General features: G+C 39.1%; 1 protein-coding gene across 1 annotated transcript in view; it reads right to left on the minus strand.

The window, feature by feature from the left end:
- Positions 1-22,953, minus strand: part of LOC108796934 (lysine-specific demethylase PHF2-like) — a 41,337-nt gene that overhangs the window by 2,818 nt on the left and 15,566 nt on the right. Inside the window, exons 6-10 of the mRNA XM_018568498.1 lie at positions 22,388-22,671; positions 11,826-11,921; positions 9,335-9,444; positions 3,753-4,017; positions 355-447 (exon numbers count right to left, since the gene is read on the minus strand). Of these exons, the coding sequence (XP_018424000.1) occupies positions 355-447; positions 3,753-4,017; positions 9,335-9,444; positions 11,826-11,921; positions 22,388-22,671 (848 nt within the window). The remainder of the gene's footprint in view (positions 1-354; positions 448-3,752; positions 4,018-9,334; positions 9,445-11,825; positions 11,922-22,387; positions 22,672-22,953) is intronic.

The following is a 22,953-nucleotide window of genomic DNA, read 5'->3' on the forward strand; positions in this document are numbered from 1 at the left end:
ATATACATATTTTTATATATAAAAATATGTATGCCACAGCACAGGTATGAATGCACTGTTATAATAATTTTAATCTTAAAGCACACAGTCACTGACTAACCAGGTTATAAACAAGATCAAAGACAATGCAATATTCTGGATGTCCAACAAACTATGTGTTATGTGCACATCCCAGAAATGCAATGTGTATCCACGAAATTATGTAATTAAATGTGGTATATGGCTAAGAAACAAATAAACAAAATAATTACAATTCAAGTCTTTGTGGCTGAATCTTGCACAAACATATAGATAGAAAAAAATAAAAATACAATTTCTTGGCTGATTTAAAAAAAAAAATGTCCATTGTGATACCTTTTTCACTTTTGTGCTCATTCCCAGCTGTCCTTTTGTACTTAAGACACAGGTCCTGCCCGCTTGTGTCACATGACTCATTCTGAAAGGGTTCTATAATGGAACACATAAGGTGAAATACATCCTAATTAATACATGACCTCACATAAGCAGTTTGCTTTGCACATTTTGTACATTGAGAAGTTTTACCATAAAATCCTTTCTAATAAGCATTGCAAATACCATAATTTACATTTTCCCCTAATGGACCCCATATTGCCAAAACGATTGTTTGTACAGTTTGGAAAAGCACCAGTTTTGCATCTCTTTCTTTAAAAAGTCATTCCAATGATATTTTGGTTATCGGGGGTTACAGGGCGAGGCATGTGGGCTTAATAGCTGTGCACCTTAATCAAGGAACCTATGCAAGATAAAAAGCAGTACTCAGGCGCTGGCCATAGATACAGACTTGAAATCTGATACTGAAAATTGTATCTAATCTTTAGTATATCTGTAGATTGAGATGTGGTACAGTGCGGTTGACCAAAAATGGCAAAAATGTACAACATCTATTCTTACTGGAAAGTCAGTTATCCTAATTATACCTCAAGACCCTAAGTAACTACAATTTTAAAGACCAAATTTAAAGGGAATGTATAGTTTTTTCAACTGTATTTTAAAGCTGCTGTACATCTAAATGCGTCCATCTTCATGTAAATAACAACATAAATGTGGGTCAATGTTTTACAAATTTTATTTTTAGTTTATCACTTATGTAACAGGGGGGCAGCCATCTTTGTTTATCACATGGCCAGGCTCTAATTCCTGCTCTGCAATGCCACAATATTTTTGTTTTACTGATTCTTCGAGTAAGTCTACGAGTTGATCGGCCCTTTACAAACAATGCACTCCCTGTGTAGGTATCCTACATTCCTTTATTTTTTTTTTGGTGTGTTTAATATATGAATACTTAAAAACACTGAAAACATACTGGGGGGAATTTATAAAAACTGGAGCAGACAAAAAATGGAGCAGCTGTGCATTGCAACCAATCAGCTTCTCTCTTCCGTTTGTTCAGTTAAGATCTGAAAATGAAAGAGAGAGGCTGATTGGTTGCCATGCACAGCTACTCCAGATTTTGTCTGCTCCAGTTTTTATAAATTCCTTTCATTGTACTTTCCCTTAAATTAGTGCTAATATAGACTCTGTCATTAAAAAAATAGCATAATGTGCACATACCTGCAGAAGCCTCCCGAATCTTCCTGTCATGACCAAATACTGGGCAGTTCCAACAGACAAAAGTTCAGCCCTTCCTGCCTCTTGCACATTCATACCGACCAGTGAGGCTGCATATCCTAGTGCTGGGCCAATAGGACTATATAGAGGCATGGCTTAGTAGAAAACTCTAAACTACCTGGATATGCTGGAGCTTTGCCTGTCAGAATAGCCTGGTGTTTAGCTGCTACAGGAGGATTAGTAGTCTAATGCAGGTATGCGCAGGAAGCTCTAAACTTTATACCTGCAGCAGTAGTTTCAGCGACTCTTAAAATTATTTTTTTATTGTCCATTTTTATTAGTATGTTGATTCATCTTTGACAAAAATATGTCATCTCAATCAATAGCATTTCCATTTTTATTGGAAAATGGACCTCTGTTTCAGACCCTTTTCTGACAAAATTAAGCTTTTCTTCTCCCTAAAATCCCCTTTCTATTGTGTTTGCAAACTTTATTGCAGATCCTATCTTACTTCTAGTACTTACTTAGTAGTTGCTAAGTTGCTTTTATAAGTTAATGGCCAGTATCAGCACTGTATGAATTAATGTCTTGTATGATAGCATTCTGGGAAAGTATCTCATGAGAGGTAAAGCTTATATGATAGCATTCTGGGATAGTATCTCATGAGAGGTAAAGCTTATATGATAGCATTCTGGGATAGTATCTCACGAGAGGTAAAGCTTATATGATAGCATTTTGGGAAAGTATCTCATGAGAGGTAAAGCTTATATGATAGCATTCTGGGATAGTGTCTCATGAGAGGTACAGCTTATATGATAGCATTTTGGGAAAGTATCTCATTAGAGGTAAAGCTTATATGATAGCAGGTTGGGAAAGTATCTCATGAGAGGTAAAGCTCCCAGTGCAGAAAACTTTTTTTAGTGGACCCGGAGTCCAAAAGTGGATGTAACGCATTTATTTTTTTAAATTAGTGTTACTGTAATTAAAAAGTACAGTAAAAAAAAAGAAAAATATCTTAAGAATGTGGTGAGGGAGTTAATTAGGAGATCATTAGGGTTAACTAAGGGGTTAAAATATATTTTAGGGGAACAAATATGTATTTTTTAAAAGTAATTTTTTTTCCTTCTAAGTTTTCTTTAACTGATATATGATCATAGGTCACCTTTTTGATCTGTACTTGGTACTTGAATGAACCAAAATACATAAATAGAACAAAAATGTTACATTGCATTTCCTAATTGATCTTCTAAACAGTGTTCCAAACAATGTTCAGAAGCACCATGTTTACACAGCAAGCCCTAGCTGCCAAAATGCGGGAAAAAGCAGCAGGGGGAGAAGAACAGAACATAGACTGTCTAATTTTTTATTTTTTGGGGGTGGGTGGGCATACAGTGCACACCCAAAGTCTGCCACCTGTTAAACGTAAGTGGTTTGATTTTTTAGAATATTTTACTTAATTATAACTCTGTTGCTTCCATTAAAATAATACCTGATAACCGTGCCATGAAGGTCCTTGTTTAGCTACTTCCTGTTTTAGGGTGACAACGCTCTGTTGTGATCCAGTCGGCCCAGCCGGCTTTCAAAATACCTGAACAGTGCCTCATGATGCACCATTCAGCTGACAATTTTCCACCCATCTGGGGTGTCATGTGGGAGATGGCAGACAGGGCCACCAACTGAACGCTTTTCTGCTGGTTCATCAAGAACAGGTCGAAATAAGCTCAGTGTATAGCCAGCTTTAACAAGAGTTATACTTTACACCATTGGCATACCAGCCCTTCTACTTTTGATGTTGTCTTTGTTTTCATCCATTTAGATATACCAGTCATCACATAACACCTTTCAATGCTGCTATACATAGAGGTCTCAAGCAAGGGTCCATTTTTAAGATATAAAGTTTCCCACTCGGGGATAATTTAAAAAATGTGGAATATACCAGCCTGTATCCTTCATGGTTCCTTCCATCTTTCATTCCAAAAAAGCAACACAATCCCCAACTGACACATTGGGACTGATTTATAAAAATCTGAAGTAAAAGTTGGTTTTGTTGCCCATAGCAACTATTTTGATTTTATTCTTCATTTTCAAATCAGTGCTAGGAATATAAAGCGATGGGCAACTGTTCCACTTTTCATAAATCCAGCCCCTGCTCACACAAGAAAACAGTTCACACGTACATTTACCTTTGGCAGCTGAGTTATTTTGGGAAGACACAGACGGTCTTCTTTGTGTGAGGAACACCCCGGGGGCCATAGGCTGGGACCCTCTGTTTACTTGGGCTACACCAAACGTACTGACACCGGCCGTATACTCATGGTCCGTTAGGCTAGACCCCAAGGATTCCAGCTTTGTGGCTTCAGGAGAACTGCTTTCCTGACAAAGTTTATTTGTATTGTTTGGTGAAAGCTTCTTTTTTGTGTTCTTTTTCTTCTTGACTTTTTGTTCCTCCTTTAAGGAAGCAAATTGTTATCATGAGGCTTCTTAGAAATATAGATTGACCTCTGGATAGATCTAGCAAGTGCGGAGTGCATTAGAAAAGAAAGCTCTACAGAATAGATAGTGGGTATAAGTAGGCTGCCTGTCTCTTTAAGAAGCAAAGATATAAAGAAAATAAAAACGTTGATTTATTAGGGTTGTTGGGAGGAGCTGAAGCAGTGCATTCATTTAGTTTATGGTTTATAGGGGTAGTTCAGATTTTGTCAACATTATTTAGTAGTAAGTAACTGATCGTTTGTATTATTTACATTGTGTTATAGTTTTATTTTATGTTGGTGTATTTAAAAAAAATAATTATTGTTATTTTGGGTGCAATGAAGTTTATTTCTGCTTTAGCCATAACGGTTTCTACTCAGTTGTGTCTAACCTAAGGGTCCGTTCACACCAGACACTGGCCGATTCTGGCTGGAACACACTGGATCGCATTGCGGCCGGCTCACTTTGTTGCGAGGCGGGAGGGGGCATGGCGGTCCATTGAAGTGAATGGCACCGCAGCCACGCCCTCCGGCTGTAATGCGATCGCCCGCACGGGAATGCAAGGCACATCAATGCCTGCGTTCTGGTCTGGTCAGAAAAAATTGCAGCATTTTTTCTGACCAGAGCGCGTTGCAGCCGGAGGGCATAGCTACAGTGCCATTCACTTCAATAGACCGCCATGCCCCTGGCCCCACAACAAAGTAAGCCTGACACAATCGGGCGGAGAATGGTGTGAACGAGGCCTAAGGGTTTCATCAGCAGCATTAAAGTGACACTAAACTCAGGAGTTAAATCTTAAAAATGCATTCAAAAACCTTAACTATTAACAAAATTTAACTTATGTGTGCATCACTCAGCAGGAGATCATCAAAGCATCTCTCAATTGGTGCTGACACTGTCCTTCCTTCTGGAGGGTGGTCACTTTTGTTCCCCATGGTCCACGTGTGTGTTGTAAAGTAGCCACGGCTCCAAGCTTACTACCATGATGGACTACAATCTCATGTTTAGTTTAGCAATTTGTATTGAGATTGTAATCCATCACAGGTGTGAGCTTGGAGTGGGGCTACTTTACAACACACAGGGACCATGGGGAACAAAAGTAGCCACCCTCCAAAAAGGAAGGACAGTGTAAGCACCTAGTTCAGAGATGATTTGAGGATCTACAGCCGAGTGATACACAAATAAGATACAGTTTTTGTTTATAGTTAAAGTACCTGAATGCAATTTTAAGATTTAACTCCTGAGATTAGTGTCACTTTAAGTAGTATGTACATGATTATATGCATTATTTACATTATGTTATAGTTTTCATTCATGTTGTAATTTAGACTAGCTGGTTAATTGTTACTTTTGAATACAACACAGTTTATCTCTGCTGTGGAGAAAACTGTTTCGTTGTCTAAGACTACTGGGTTGAAAAGTGGATCAAAGAAAACTGCTGCCCTCATCCCTCGTTCAGATGCTGTTGTATAAAATATATTTTGAAAGTTGCATACCTCCCAACTTTCTGAGATAGGTAGAAAATTTAGACAAAAGACACACCCTTGCCACACTCTCAATCATGCAGACAAGAAAACCGATGAACATGGAAAAAATGTTAAACCCGCTGGTGCTTTTTACACCACTACTTTTCCTTTATACCAGCAATTCTATCATTTGAAGAATAGATAATACATTCGTTTATACAGGCATACGCATTAGACCCAAACGTTTTATACTGGAGAAGTATGCTATATATTATTGCACATTTAGGAATTGATTTGAAAACTGTACATTGGTTGTTTTAAGAGAATATACTGTATATTGTATTTCTTACTTTATTATGTTCAAGGCTGAATGGCTAATCCCACTACCCCCCACCTGCACTGTTCATATGGGGCCTTTTAGAGATTCAGTATGACAGAGAAAACCCCAAACAGAGCAGCTACTACTGTGCTGTCACTTTTGAAACCACAGACTCTTTGCAAATGTATTAAACATTTGTTAGTGAAAATTAAAAAAAAACTTTTTTAGAACCCCAATTCCAATATCTCCTTACATGATGCATAGCACAACATTACGTGTTTTGTGGGTTTTTTTCTGGAGTTCTGTCTAAGAGTCGGTACAAGCTTTACTGAACAGGGAAAAGTATTTCAGCTAGATGGTCAGCGGCAAACATATTAAGTATCGCGGCTGATACCGATGCTTGTATCGGTATCGGTGCATCCCTAATATTTACCGATAAATTAATATTATGGCATTAAATAGCCTATATATAATAATGTGTATTATTCACTATGAAATTGATGCTTTCGAAAAATCAAGAAAGAGGGGAAAAATTATTCTAAAGTTTAAGCGTATAAATCTATTATTTAATGATTTTCTAAAATAAGATTTAAAAAGTTACATGTTAAACCTAAACTTTTAAAAAGCTGATAGAAAATGTGTTATTAAAATGTAGTACACCGAGTTAATTAGGATAGAGCAAATAAAGCAAATAGAAGGGAAAATAAAGAAAGAAAATACAGACAACAAAGAAATAATAATCTGGAACAGATTTAAAATTCGAATTGAGGATGAAAGCCTTATAAAAGTAATACATTTAAATTAACAAAAAGAATCTATATTTTTTACACCAAACATGTCTGTATACTTCAATTAAGCCTTTTAATAACTATTTTTAAAGACGAACTCCAGGAATATAAAAAGCTAACTGCTCATTTTGGTCTAAGGGCTCAAAAAACTAAAAAACTTAACTATCCCTCGATTCCGCCTGGCTGCAAGACGTTCCCAGCAGCCTCCTCTCCCCTGGGCCCCAGAGGTCTAAGCCCCGCTGACATCATCATGTCTAATGTAGTCCATTCACCTGCATTAGATGTGAGGATGTACAGGGACATACCACCGCGGAGGGGGAGAGAGGTGAGCAGTCACCACCCCAAAACCGAGTACGAGTGTATCTTCTGTATTCCGTCCTCCAGAAAAAAAACAAGTAATTAACACTTGCAGTGTGGGGGTAGCCCCACTGCAAGGGTTACCTTTTTACATTACTGGAGTTCTTCTTTAAAAAAATATATACAGTAAACTCTGTGATCTGGTATTCACTGTTATGCTGATCTGCGGCATGTATTATCCTGGAAACGATTGTGTGTCTATTTGTCTTAATTTGTTTTAAGTGTGTCTACTTGCTTTTGATTACTGCATTTCAATATTAATATGAAGTCAATACAGAGTTTGTTATGATATGGTATCGTATGGGGTATGGCATTAGTTAGACCTATTTTTAATAGTAATACTCAAGCAACCAGAAACTACATTTATCCAGAATCTACCAATCCTCGTGGATGCCGGCTAACGGGGAGTTTACTGTATATTCATTCCAAAGTGTAGTACAATACTCGTAAACAGTTATATTGAGTTAAACAATAAATATTGCCAAAAAATGTTTAAAAAATCTTAGCATGTCATGGGTCATTTGTGTATCCATTGGACAGCTGGGCTGGCCCTATTATAAAGCACCTGCTGTGACCACTGTGTGGTCTGTCCATGCTTTATTATGTTATATATGAGGGAGTATCGAAAAGTAAAGGCAAAATACATTTAACGGCTTTAATAGAAGTAACTTTTCCGCACAGTCCCCATACAAGATGATGCACTTGTTGTATCATTTCAACTAGCTTCTGTATTCCTGCAGAGAAGAAGCTTTTCTGCTGCCGCTGAAGCCCGGTGTGCCCAGCTTCCTTCACTTCATCATCTGAGACAAACCTGCACCCGTGGTGCCCCTTCTTCAGCGGACCGAACATGTGATAATCTCTCGGCGCCAGAAAAAGGCTGTAAGGAGGACGTGGAAGATGTTCAAACCCATCCTTTTTTACTGTCTCTACTGTTGCTGCTGCTGTATGAGGATGTGCATTGCCATGTTACAGCAGGACTGTTTTGGATGGCATTCCTCTTCTTTTGCTACGAACAGGTGTACATTTCTTTCCCAGCAATTCACAGTAAGTTGCACTCTTCATTATTTGCCCATGCTTTGTCTTTTTGTTCTCTGGGTCATATTGGTGCACCCATGTCTCACCGTCGGTGACAATTCTCTCCAGAATACTCTGATCTTCTTCCTCCATCTCAAGAAATGGAAAACTCCACAAGCTGTTGCTTATGCATAGCAGTAAGCTGTTTAGGAACCCAACATGCACAGACTTTTATGTATTCCAAGTCAACATGCACTATGGTAAACATGGAGCCATAGCTGATATCCAAATGTGCAGCCAAATGAAACACTTTTATCCATTGGTCTTCTGTAAGGCAACCGCTCTGTAGTTGTGGTCTTGTGTGTGCGGTGTTGATGGGCAACCAGAACGAGCTTTGCCAGTTACACCTGTTCTTAACCCTTTAAACCTTTCTACCCGCTCATAAACCTTTCGTTGATTCATGGTGCTATGACTATAATGAGCCAACATCCTACGGGAATTTCCACTCCCTCTGCCCAAAGAAAGTGCCTACGGCATGTTGTTCTTCAATGGTGCAATCTCGCAATCTCGCATCTATGTTTCTGTCCACATGACTACCATTCAACTAAAGTCCAAGCGATGTACAGCTCATGGTCAAACTATCCAACACGCTATGTAAATATGCTCCATTGCGCAAGCTTCTCTCTGTTCCAGTTACTGCGTAATTTATAAATTGCCTTTACTTTTTCATTCTCCCTCATATATTTCTATATAAAGTCCATAAAGCAAGATATGGATCACAACTGACATGCCCAGTGAAATTTCAGGAAAATAAAAACAACATTCTAAAAATTAAAAAGCCTAGCCTCTCGCCATCATAACATGAGACACAGCACACCTTCCTCTGGTAGGCATAGAAAATACATAATTCTGGTTGTCTGGGTTTAAGATATCATATTATTTGAATATCCTTAGACACCTGTATTTAGAGCTTTCACTGAAAGTCTACAAAAATTTATGTTTTGACTGGAGTTCTAAAGGTTGCTAAATATAAATGCATTTTAATGAGGACTAATATTCACAGCTCTAAAAGAAACATTTGTTAATGTGTTGTAAAACTATTTGTTTCTTTTACATATTCATACATTTTAAAAAAGTGAATAGAAAGATTATTTTGTTTGTTGAAATGTCTTAATTGTTAAATACATTTATATATATTGATTACTTAGATAGTATGCACAGGTATTGGAATTCAGAGATCAGTACAACTGTTTCTACTGCCTATTTTTTTTAATTCAGACCAATATTCATTTCTAAAGATGTAACATTTCCAAGGCTAGGATGTGATAAAGACTTTCACAACATCTCACCTGCTGGGACAACTTGGCTGCAGCAGCCGCAAGTCCAGTTTCAATAGAGGCAACTCTCGTACCTTCACGGATGGGCCTGTCTTGCCTGGGTATGGAAGGACCGACTCTTGCTAGATAACAAACATTTAATGTGGAACCAGCATGAATATAATAGCAAACAACCCCTTTAATAGTCAATCATCAGTCAAAAAAATCTCTTAGGAGATTATATCAAAAACATTTAAATGTCTTTTATTGTTTCAAATGTATTTTACGTGCTCCATGTGTTTCCATGAATAAGTATGAAGAGCAAGTTCCCTTGGCCAAATGTGTGCTAGTTTCATCCCCAGAACCTCTACTGTCCTGGGAAGACTTGGTGTAATTTTGTTCAACAGATCACATTTAATATAAATATATATATATATATATATTATACAATACATATATAGTAAAGTCACCAAACCAAAGGAAAAAATACCATGAGGTTTGTATATTTAAAGCATTTAGAGCTGTGAACACCGATGTAAGTGATAGTTTTGAGGAGAACACTCATTTTTGCCTGGAATTAGAAGGATAGCAGCGATTATTTAGACTTTCAGAGGCAGGAACCTTCAAAGGGGGTTTCTATCACACCCAAAATGCTGACTTTTCAATACCAAATAAAGCAGAATTATTATGAACATAGTTTGTTGCTGACCACCCACTGAAGTTTTGTCACATCAGCCATCACTAAAAAACACCCATTTATTACATTCCAGTATAAGAATCAAGGATACATGTGTTGTGCCCCCATGAAAGGTCTATAGATGTCCTGAATGAATATGGTTCTCGCAGAGCATGTAGCATCTTTCTGAGGGGTTTATGTAATCTAGTAATTTTGTTCTCAATGACTCCCTGAAATGACTAAGTTTACATACAGAAAAAAGAGCAGTCTGAGAAAATGGGAAGTTTTGAATCAAACATTGATTTGTCTGAAAAAGATCACTCGTATGATCTTTGATGTGCACAACTGGAATTTTCATCTGATCTGTTCAATAAACAGTATTCTTGCATCCTAACAAAAGCGAATACAATATATATTTTCTGTACCTAACAGAATATTAGCACAGCTAGAAATTTATTTTTCGAATACTTTTTTGCAGTAGAAATAAATCAGCACTGTTTATTGGATGACATATCCTACAAACGATCATTCATCCAAGGCACTGACCAATAGTCTAAAAGTTATTTCAATTAGTAAATAAGGTCCTACTGCATAATCCACCCTGAAAGAGATACATTGCTTCCACTGCAAATCAATGCTATCTTTATCCCATTGGGGAGATTTCACTTCACATCCTGTCAACATACCAGGAAGTGAGAGGTAATCTCTCTAAAATGAGCAAAATCTCCTCTTAGCTCTCACCAGAACAAGTGCCCCAATTGTAAGATTTCCTCTCTATTGCTTTTCTGGAGACAGCTTACAAATCTGGATTTCCCCTTACTTTTAGCCCCAATAACAATGGTTGCCTGGATAAACAGAAAGAAATGACTCTCCCTGGTGGGGACAACACAGACAGCAATCAAAACCATACAGGAGTCTAACCCTTCACCACTCTATCCACAACCAATAAAAAGTTTTAGCTTTAGATACACTTTAGCATTTTACCCATTATAGAGACACCATTCTTGCCCTTTAGCTCTTAGTTCCAGGGTTCAGTCCCCAAAGGCTGTTATCTGCATGGAGTTTATATTTATATGTTTATATGTTCTCCTCTGTCTATGTGTTTCTATCCATAGTTAAAAAAAACGTCTGGCATGCTAACTGGCTGCCCCTAAAAATGGCCCTACTGTATGAACACACATGTAACTGAAGTGAGGTCAGTAGAGTTTAGGTTCCCTAGGGCTGCAGAAAGTTTGTCAGCTCTGTAAAAAAAATGAGTTTTATTCATAGTGACAAGTTGATACATTTTTCCTGACCCCAATAGCAAGAGTTCCCTTACAACTCTTGGCCTAGTCCATACCAAAGTTGCTGCTTGGGCTTCTGTTTTTCAGTGGCTAAGAAGAGATTATTACTTACATGGAGTTCCTATTCCCTGGCAGGCCAAAGAATTTCAATAACTTTCCCTTAACCTTAAAACACACAATATGGCCTCACTAGAAACCCCATCGTTATTTTTTTTCCAAACATTTTCAGAAACTTCCCAACATCTCAATACAACCCACCACTCAGCAGCATTTTTTCAGTTGTGACCAGATTGTTAGTATTACATAAAATGCAGTCAGCTTTACCAATGACACAATGTGATGGTTTGATGACATGATACCTTCCTATGGCTGTCAAAACAAAAATATGGCAGAATAATGTTGCTCTTACATTATTGCTGTGACTTAGCCTTTAATTAAACTAGTTAAAGCAGTGTGCTTATAGTTTTATTTTTAAAGTAAACTGAAAAAATACTGCTGTATCAGATAGAATAACAGAGGACTTGGGTTCTATATTGCAGGAGGATTGTAGGAGATGCATGCTCACCTGTGGGGCTATATGGAGCATCATCAGAACATTTTCTTTTTCTTGATCGAGATTTGAACACAGGGTTATCTTCATCTGACTCGAGAGATGGGTAAACTATACAAACAGAGATCAGTGTTATTGGAGTGTATTGCGCAATCTCCGCTACATATATGGGCTACTTAAAGAGCAATGTGCAAGGTACAGTAACCCAGAGTGAATAACGGCAATTCATGTTTCATTTGTCTGACAGTAAACCTGGTTTCTATGGTTTTCACATGAGTGTGGTAATATGTAGCTTCAGTGTCAGTCATTGTTGGGTGATATTAATTAGGACAGTGCTAAATCAGCTATGGGGCTATGCTAAATCTCACTTTTTATGTACATCATCCCATTTGCACACCTCAGCTGAGACAGCTTGAAGAATCAGAAAAAGAGCTAAAAATATAATGTAAAGAAAAATATGTGTTTCAGTAGCTTACCCCAATTTGGGATATATAAAACAGAAGAAGGTCTCCAGGGGAAAATTAAAATAAATATTCTTATTTTCTTTAAAGGAGCCCCAGCCAGTGTTCAAAATATAAAAACAGAACTGGCTGCAATAATTAACTTTTGGGCACTATCCCTCTCAGTACCTCTTTCCAGCCACAAGATGTCCTCAGTCTTCTGGGTTGAATGACGCCCAGTGTCATTTATCCCAGAAGGCTGAGGACATGCTCTGTGCAGAGCATCATGGACCAGCAATAGGTTGCATGTAGCTTCTTAGCAAATGCAGAAATGATATCAAGCATCTCATATTTTTTAAAATACGAGTCTCTTTATATATTTACTGTATATATTAAAATGTCATTATATTAGTAGCTCTTTTACATAGTAAAGTGCTAGTTTAGATTTGTATGCTGAAATAAAGATATATAAAAAAGGTTTATTGCCAGGGGGAGACCTTTTACTATACACAGCAACAGAAACCTTGAGCAGTATACATTATAACAGAACAATTATCGCTGGAGTTTATTAAAGTGGCTCTGTCATCTATAAAACAAACCAAGCTACTAACAAGTATAAAGTGCAGGTGGCTAGATATGCCTGAACATATCAGAACCAGATTTAAGTGCACACCCGAATGCCAGGGCATTCCAAACCAGCAAAGTTCTGGCATTTCCTTGTTGTAAGGGAGCTTTTTCGTCCCCTTCCACCTTTAAAACATTCCTATAGGCCAGTGAGGCAACCCATAACAGAGATGGGCAAGTGGGAAAGCACCCAGTAAAGCCTGGCATACAGTGGCACTGAAAGCCGCTGTAGGTATGTGCAGGCACCTCTAGTTGCCTATACTCTATACCTGTCAGCAGTTATTTTATATTTTTTTAAATAAAGAATATAACATGTAAAACAATTAGCAAATAAAAAAATGCAAGCTGTTCAATCTTAAATAACAACTCTGGGAAATGCTTTATTGACCCTTGCAGTTAGGCTACCCTGCACTGCAAAGGTTAACTGCTCGTTTTCACTTAGGGAATAAAATAAAAAGGTTATACTCACCCAAACCTTGGAGCCAGCCAGCTGTCAGAGAGCTTCCTCCAACCTCCTCCTTCCAAATGTCCCTCGGCGTCCTCACATCCAACACACACAGGGTTATTCACAAAAGGGTGAAGAGTTTGGAGAAGGCAGGAGAAGTGAACAATCTAGGACAACATCGCTGAACTGGAAAGTGAGCTGAATTGGAGAATTTTTCCAAATCAGCTATGTTGTCCTAGATTGTTCACTTCTCCTTCCTTCTCTGAACCCTTCACCCTTTTGTGAAGAAGGGTGAAGAACACACCAGCTTGGAGGATCGGGTCAGTTTAACTTTTTTTATTTTAGTCCCTAGACGAAAATGAGCAGTTAACCCTTGCAGTGCGGGGGCAACCCCCTGCAAGGAATAATACAAATTTTGCCCGGAGTTCTGCTATAAGGAATTCATAGAAATATAGATATTTTTGAAGCCTGATAGCACAATAATGCCGTATTTATATTTGCTGTACAGCTCAAAAAAATGCTTCCTGCGGTATCCTTCAATGCGTCTGTTGCCTGAAAATTTGCAGTGTATAGGAAAAATATCTTCCCCCAAAACCTCCGAGCTTTTCAGTTGCACAGGCCTCTAATATGTTTACACATAAATGTCTGTAAAATAACCCAGCTCATCTGAGGTGTGCAGCATAACAGGACATCCGAATATCCGAGTAAGCACAAAAGAAAGAGGACACACAATGTAATTGCTGAGCAACTTGCTACAGATATGAAGAGAGAGCTAAGCTTAACTATTTAGTGTGTTCTGTTTCTCTAAGAAAACATAATTATGCATTTATGTAATGAAAATGAATAAGGCAAAAACAAAACAAAAACGCAGCAGTGCAAATGGTATCTGTTATCTCATAATGTATGCATAACCCGTATCTTTCATGATACACCATAACTGTCCAAAACACTATAACTACTGTACAAAATGACAAGATGTAGTTTGATCATCTGCAGAGTGCATGGGCAGTGCTTGCATCCATGCTATTTATATATTTTTTTCACCTTAAAGCAAATATATCCTTAAAATAATGTTATAAAGCTTAATGTATATTGCACACTCTGTCACACATTCACAACACTGAAAACTGAAAAATGACCTGGTAATGAATGGGGTTTCACATGGCGGTACTGAAGTGGTTAAAGAGGAACTTTACCCTTATCTTTGAAAAGACAACAAACATACCTTTAGAAATGTTTAGCAATGACAATCTATAAACACAAACTTCTCGATAATTGTCAGTATTTATTCTATACATACCTTATTTTTCTTTTCTTCCCCAGTCTTCTTACATTGGCCATTTTTTACTAAGGGCAGATTACTATATCTCCCTTTACTTCCAGGAACTCTGGCACATGTGACTAGGACATGTGACCATGCAGCTCAGGGCAGGAAAATGCCTTTCCCCTGAGATGTTGTGAGACAACAGATGAGATTTCCCAGCAATGCAGTATGATGTAAGCATCCCAGGATGCATCCCTTGGGCACAGATTACATCACTAATGCCCAAGAGGACCAGCAAGTAAAGAAACAGTAATTGTAAGTAAATAAAAAATATGTTTGTTTAAGTAATGAATGTAAGATGATTTCATATCAGCATGCAGAGCTGCATGTGGATGTGATTTTTTTAGTGGTAGGGGGTAAAGGTTTGATTTAAGGAGTAGAGGTCATCAATGGCAGCCCCTGTTATTCTTTCAGGACAGTTATCCTGGTCACATATTGCACTCCGTGGTTTCTCCTTCTGACCTGTACATCACTTAGATGTCCTCTAGTGACGTAGAGGGCCAGTGGATGAAACCACTGCATGAGGTGGGGGGCAAGGCATGCAACATCCCTGGAAGTGTCAAACATGAACATTATCCTGGAGACCGTAGCTCTTTAGGAAACTGATGATCCAAGTCAGTGCCTGTCCGAGAGGTTGTCTTTTGCCCTATTTAGAAAATAAACTTTCCCTCCAACACTTGCTTTAGAGAAGAGTTACATAGTATAGTTACATAGTATTTGAGGTTGAATAAAGACATAAGTTCATCAAGTCCAACCTATTGCGTGTGTGCATTTATGTTTGAGCTCGTGTGTGTGTGTATGAGTCCATGTGTGATTTTGCTCTTAAGAGTACTTGTACCCCTTTATGTTATGGTCTCCGAGGAACTCGTCCAGGAGTTTCTTGAATGATTCCGCACTCTTAGCAGAAATCACTTCCTGCGGCAGAGAGTTCCAGACCTCAACCGCTCTAACTGTGAAGAACCCCTTGCGCCCTGTGTGTAAAAAAAAATTTCTACCAATTTGTGGTGGTGCCCTCTGGTCTTTGTTACGGAGCTAACCGTAAACAGTTTGTTAATAATGTTGCTGTCGCCTTTGAACAGTTTATACAAAAAAATCATGTCCCCTCTTAATCTCCTTACTTCCAAAGAGAACATATTTAATTTAATATTTAACAACCTTGTTTCATAGTTCAAGTCCTCCAACCCCTTAATGAGTTTGGTTGCCCTCCTCTGGACTTTTTCCAGCTCAAGGACATCTTTTCTGAGTACCGGTGACCAAAACTGGACCGCGTACTCCAGATGAGGCCGAACCAGTGATCTGTAAAGTGGCAAAATTATAGACTTGTCCCTGCAATACATTGCCTCCTTAATACAAGACAGGACTCTGCTTGCTTTGTTTACAGGAAAGTTAAAAAGACAGCATGCCAGGATACAGCGCTACAATTGAGGGGTTAAATTGGAGATATGTTGAGTTTCCTTATACGGTTTGAGCAGCTTCAAAAGCGTATAGACCGGGGTGTCCAACCGAAGAGTAAGTTAAACCGAGAAGGGAAGGGTGAAGCGCTGCAAGCCGAGTAGGGAACAGGGCGATTTTTCGCTGAACCTTGTAGGGGGGGGGGAGCTGGAAAACTGGGAGCTAATATAATCTATGCCCATAGCCCTTAGCTTGTTTAACAAGCGTTTATGTGGCACCGTATCAAATGCTTTGGAAAAGTCCAGAGTTCACAGATATTACACAGTGTAAATTATACTTCTACTGAATGTTAAATGTGCAACTATATAAAATGTTAACACAAGAGCACCTGTCTCATGCACACTGCAGAGGTAGTCATTTTACAAAAATGCAGATGAATGAGCAGCCAACTCATTACTGCTGTCTGGGACCGCACCACAAACATCTCCTCCCACGCATGGTTATACGATGGGATAGGATTTTCAGCAGAGTTACTGTTATCACCAGTGTACAAATTCTATACATTGTCTGATAAATAACCTGCTACAAGGCAGAGGAGAAGGAAATGGACTTAAAGGAAAACTATGAAGTGAGTGAAAATCACTCATCCTCATAGTTCGAGCCGACGTGTGACAATGAAACTGTCACACGTCGGCTCAAGAGATCGGGAAGTGAGCGAACGCATAGCGTAGCTCGCTCACTTCTCGATCATCTCCCTGCAGAGAGCTGTGACTATCAGTCACTGCTCCCCGCAGGGATTCCCCCCTCCCCTCTCCGATTCTCCAGCGCTGACTGAAGGAACGGACGGGGGAGGGGCGGGCACAGCTGGCTCTGTCTCTAGATAGGCAGAGCCAGCTGTCATTCACGCAGCTGGGTGGATCGACAGCATTATCGGGATCCGTCCCGGCTGCAGCGGTCTCAGTATACTGCAAGTTGTAGTTCGCTATATACTGAGTTTTGGGTCACAGGAGGAGCTTAGTATATATCCCCCTGTGACACTTAAGAGAACTATGGGGGAAAAAACTTACCCCATAGTTCTCTTTTAAACTGGATTCTCCACAGAAATATTTGGGAAAATAGGAGTTGCCTAGGCGGCAGTTGCCTAGGCCTAGGCGGCAACTCCAGCTTGACTAAAGAATTCAAACTTAACAGTGCTAAGGGATAGGGTAAGAGGTCTTCCTTTTGGTGAATCAAACCCTGCCCCAAGGCGAACTCAGACTTAATTGGGGTTGTCCAGCGAGACATTGCATCTTTACCATCAGATTAATTGCCATTCTTGTTCTTGTGTACATTGGATTTTTATGACATCAGCCTAATTTTGCTTTTCATTGTCGGGCAGCATAATGTTAGTGTCCTGTCTCTCAGTAGAAAATAAAAAACAAGAGAGACAGAATCACAGTGAAAAACTGCCAGTAACTGTTGTCATTAAATCCCTGCTGGCATCCATCATAATTGGCATCCCTGCCTCTGCTCTGTGGTGTGTGAATTGGTCCCTCTTCTCCGCATATGGGGAGTGTACACTTCCAGAAATCACATCATTTCTATATGCATCATGATCCCAAATATACACATATGAAAAAGAACATCCTACAGATAGCTCAGTCGGGGTTAAAGGTTTAGCTGTTTCTTTTAATCTGATACTCACAAATTACCGCACTGGAACTACTGGTGAGGAAGCCAGTATTTCTGTATAATAATAACAGCCAATATCAATAAGGAAATAGGTCGAAGACTATGTTTGCCATTACTGTATCAAATCATGTGACTTCTTTACTGGGTACAAATCTTTTTTCTTACTTCAATCTATCATGAAGCATTTATTAAAATAGCAGGCGCTACATCTGCATCCAGCGCTTCTAAAGTGCTCTTATTACGATCATAACTGTAGACAGCAAATCAAATTACTGAACCAGTTTGCGAAAACATTTAGAATGTAATGTCTCTATTTCATGCATTACTTTCCCTGAATGCGGCAAGTAATTAGATTTACAAAATATTGCTGTACCGGCTTTGCAAATCGTCTCTGTCACCACGTACGAACACAACACTTACATAGCTGCAAATTACCTCTAATTTTCGCAAAAAGGAGAGGAATATTTCTAAAATGTGCCCCTGCGATTGAACATCACTGAAGATAAGGAGTATTTAAAGAAGACCTAAAGTGATTTTTAGATTATCAAACTGCCACTTGAATGGAAGAGCATACAGTTTAAAGCTGAACTCCAGGCAAGTATAAAGAAGGCAAAACAGAGCAGCTCTGTGTTCCTTTATAAGTCATTAAATATACTGAGGGGGGAATTTATCATAGCAATTGCGACAGTTTTAGCCTTTTAGATAATTTTTTTTATGTGAAAATCTGTCTTTTAACATGTGCCCCTGTTTTGACCCGAGCTTGCACTACTTTTCCAACTGCACGTGTTTTCATCAGAGCTTGCACTACTTATTCAACTGCATGTTTTGTGCACCTGTTTTGACCCGAGCTTGCACTAACTTTTCAGTTGCATGTTTTTTGCACCTGTTTTCATCTGCACTTGTTCTGCGTCTGTCTAAAACTGGAGCATCACCTAAAAAAACAATCACAACTTAAGAAGTCCCCATGGCCACTTCTTCAAGATGCGACAGTTAAGCTTTTTGCCTGGAGTTACGAGTCTTCTTTTCTGGAGTCTATTAAACCTCATTTATCAACAACGTTACACTAGCATCATAAATCTAGTGCAAATATATTCACATCTGCATCCAGCGCTTCTAAAGTGCTCTTATTACGATCATAACTGTAGACAGCAAATCAAATTACTGAACCAGTTTGCGAAAACATTTAGAATGTAATGTCTCTATTTCATGCATTACTTTCCCTGAATGCGGCAAGTAATTAGATTTACAAAATATTGCTGTACCGGCTTTGCAAATCGTCTCTGTCACCACGTACGAACACAACACTTACATAGCTGCAAATTACCTCTAATTTTCGCAAAAAGGAGAGGAATATTTCTAAAATGTGCCCCTGCGATTGAACATCACTGAAGATAAGGAGTATTTAAAGAAGACCTAAAGTGATTTTTAGATTATCAAACTGCCACTTGAATGGAAGAGCATACAGTTTAAAGCTGAACTCCAGGCAAGTATAAAGAAGGCAAAACAGAGCAGCTCTGTGTTCCTTTATAAGTCATTAAATATACTGAGGGGGGAATTTATCATAGCAATTGCGACAGTTTTAGCCTTTTAGATAATTTTTTTTATGTGAAAATCTGTCTTTTAACATGTGCCCCTGTTTTGACCCGAGCTTGCACTACTTTTCCAACTGCACGTGTTTTCATCAGAGCTTGCACTACTTATTCAACTGCATGTTTTGTGCACCTGTTTTGACCCGAGCTTGCACTAACTTTTCAGTTGCATGTTTTTTGCACCTGTTTTCATCTGCACTTGTTCTGCGTCTGTCTAAAACTGGAGCATCACCTAAAAAAACAATCACAACTTAAGAAGTCCCCATGGCCACTTCTTCAAGATGCGACAGTTAAGCTTTTTGCCTGGAGTTACGAGTCTTCTTTTCTGGAGTCTATTAAACCTCATTTATCAACAACGTTACACTAGCATCATAAATCTAGTGCAAATATATTCCGTGCAAGTTCAAACACTCGTAATTGCTATGATAAATTCCCTCCTGTATGTTTTTATCACAAGTAATGTAGGTACCTCAATTTGACTTGGTATTAGCAACTTACAATCCCCCGTTTCAGCAGCATTAGGAGCCAATCAGGTGAGCGACATGTATGCGTGCTAACAGGAAACCTGCTGATAGGAGGAGATCACAATGAGATGACCTCATCAGTCTGCTGCTGCTTTATCACTGTCCAGTCAGAAGGCTGGGGAAAGAGAGAGGATACCATTCTACCTATTTTACAGTTTAAAACCTTTATAGAGAATGTAGTGTCATATGCTTGGGTGTTCAGGAAGACTTAAAGTGACACTAAACTCTGGAGTTAAATCCTAAAAATACATTCAAGTACCTTAACTATTAACAAAAATGTTTCTTAGTTGTGTATCACTTGGCTGTAGATCCTCAAATCATCTCTGAATTGGTGCTGACACTGTCCTTCCTTCTGGAGGGTGGATACTTTTGTTCCCCATATTCCCTGTGTGTGTTATAAAGTAGTCACCACTCCAAGCTCACTCCCATGATAAGACTTTAACTTCATAACAAATTAGTAAACTAATAGTGAGATTGTAGTCCATCACGGGAGTGAGCTTGGTGCGGTGTCTACTTTACAACACACACAGGGACCATGGGGAACAAAAGTAGCCACCCTCCAGAAGGAAGGACAGTGTCAGCTTGTCCCAATTCAGAGATGAATTGAGGATCTACAGCCGAGTGATACACAAATAAAATACTTTTGTTTAAATAGTTATGGTACTTGAATGCATAAGATTTGACTTATTTAGTCTCGGTACTTCGCTATTTGCCTGGAGTTCAAATTTAACCTTTCTTCTAGAGTGCCTTAGGAATGATGAAATCTTGGGGAGCTCTGCTATGGTAATACCAATTTCTATTAGGATGCTGGAGCCTTGGTTACCCCTTTTCCATGCCTACACTCCAAAGTTAGCCCAAATGGTAGCCTCAGGGACCAATAAGTGAAACATGGCAAGAAGTTCAGCCATAGTTTCAATGTTCTAGCTGGATTTGACCTCTTCATAACAGAGCTCCTTGGGTTCAGGGGTTCACAGAACACTCATAGAGATAACTGAAGCTGCACTGGAGTGCCTGCTGTTGCATTTAAATTATGGTTTACTAACTTTATAAATATCACGCAAATACTTAAATAGCACAAAATAAAAAAGGGTGCACAGTCAAAAACCCCCAACAATTAATCAGAATTTAGCCATCAGTAGCAAAGTTTGGGAAGATGAATAAAAGCTGGATATTATCAGTTGCTATGGGATACTACTGGTGTGCCATTGTTCCCTACACTAAAGACCAATATAATGACACATGCTGGAAACCAATAGAAGAACATCAGATGGATCTCTTGGCACAAGTGTCAACATATTCAATCATCACTTTTACTATGATGACATAATTAAAGGAGAATTATGAGGTGAGTAATTTTCACTCCACCTCATAGCTCAAGCCGACGTGTGACAGTGAAACTGTCACACATAGGCTCAAAAGATCGGTAAGTGAGCGAACACATACCGTCGCTCGCTCACTTCTCGATCATCTCCCTGCAGAGAGCCGTGACTGTCAGTCATGGCTCGCTGCAGGGATTCCCCCCTCCCCTCTCCGATCCCCCAGCGCGGACTGGAGAAACGAACGGGGGAGGGGGCGGGTACAGCTGGCTCTGCCTCTAGATAGGCAGAGCCAGCTGTCAATCACGCAGCTGGGTGGATCTGCGGCGGTCTCAGTATACCGCTGTAGCTCGCGGTATATTGAGCTTTGGGTCATGGGAGGATGCTAGTTTATGTCCTCCTGTGACCCTCAGGAGAACTATGGGGAAAAACACCTACCCATAGTTCTCCTTTAAAGAAAACAAGAACTCCAACAGAAGGATTGGGGTTTTTTACACTTCCAGAAAAGATGGGAAAAAAGGAAATATCTTTTTGTATTTTACGTATCAGATATATACGGCTCTCGTCAAAATGCATGTTTGCTGACCGTTACACACACTGAAGAACACCATATAGAGACGTACATGCATCATCTCCATGCTGTTTTCATAGTGTCAATAGCAGCATGAAGCACGTAAAAGACCAGAAGGTGAGACTCTTCCCTAATGCTACCAGTAGAGGGTGCTGCCCTTGGTGGTAATATATAAAGCATAGCTGTTTTTCTTTTTACTATTTTATTTGCCTGAGCAGCTAATTGCCAAGCCCTAGCACTGTCACATGGGAGGAAACTACATTCTTCACTTTACACAAGTGCAGGGTAATGAATGAGAATGAAGGAAATAAATAAATAGCTTCTGCAGGGGCTGGCATTTAGGAGAGCCGGCTGCTTTACTCTGCGTGGGTAAACCACAGGTTCACTTTACCCTAGTTTTATGATGTTCTTTTAAAAATATCCATTACAGGAATTCAGAGAGAGGCTTTTCATCTCTCACTTCATGGAACACAACTGGTCTTGCAGTGTGTCCACAGTGCAACACCTTTATTGGGGTGTCAAACTGACCCTCTCAACAACCTCCAGCTTTTTAAACTGGTCATACTAAGCCATTTACTGTCTCGTTCCTAGACAGTACTTCTCTCTGTCTGTCTTTATGTTACATGTCTAGTTTACTTATGTCATGCTATATTCAGACACATATTAAAAAGTGGTCCTTACCATAGTCAGAGTCTTTAAAACATGCTCCCAGGTTATCTTGCTCCTCCTCATAGTCATCCATGGTGATACTGTTCTTTGCTGCTTTCTTGCTGGGCCTTTTGCTTGCACATTTGTTGTTGCTGTTGTTGCTGCTGCTTGATTTCTTTGAGTTCTGGCCTGATATGGAATTGTTTTTCGATTGGTTTGCACTCCATGATGTTTGTAGACAGGAGTCAGAAGGCAAGTTTGCCATTGACAACATGCCCTGTATTGCTTCTTGTGTGCTTGGAGATGCGGGCGGCTGACTGTGGGACAACATGCTAAGCATTAAAATTAGCACATTAACTATTCAGAAACAAAAACACAATCCTAGATAAAATGCCTGCCATTTGATTTAAAAGAAAAAAAATCTTTGGCATGATGCAACTTTGATCTCTTAGTCTCCAAACACACAAAAATCTCTTAAATGACCTTGCAAGGTCCTGTTTTTGTCCTATGCCCCATATGTTACTGACACAATGAAATGCGTTGTATGGAAAATGTAATGTAGATAACACAGTAATGGGTCTAGAAGACAGTGCTGATGA

This window comes from Nanorana parkeri, unplaced genomic scaffold, assembly GCF_000935625.1.
Source record: "Nanorana parkeri isolate BGI_ZX_2015 unplaced genomic scaffold, ASM93562v1 scaffold32, whole genome shotgun sequence".
Lineage (NCBI taxonomy): Eukaryota > Metazoa > Chordata > Amphibia > Anura > Dicroglossidae > Nanorana > Nanorana parkeri.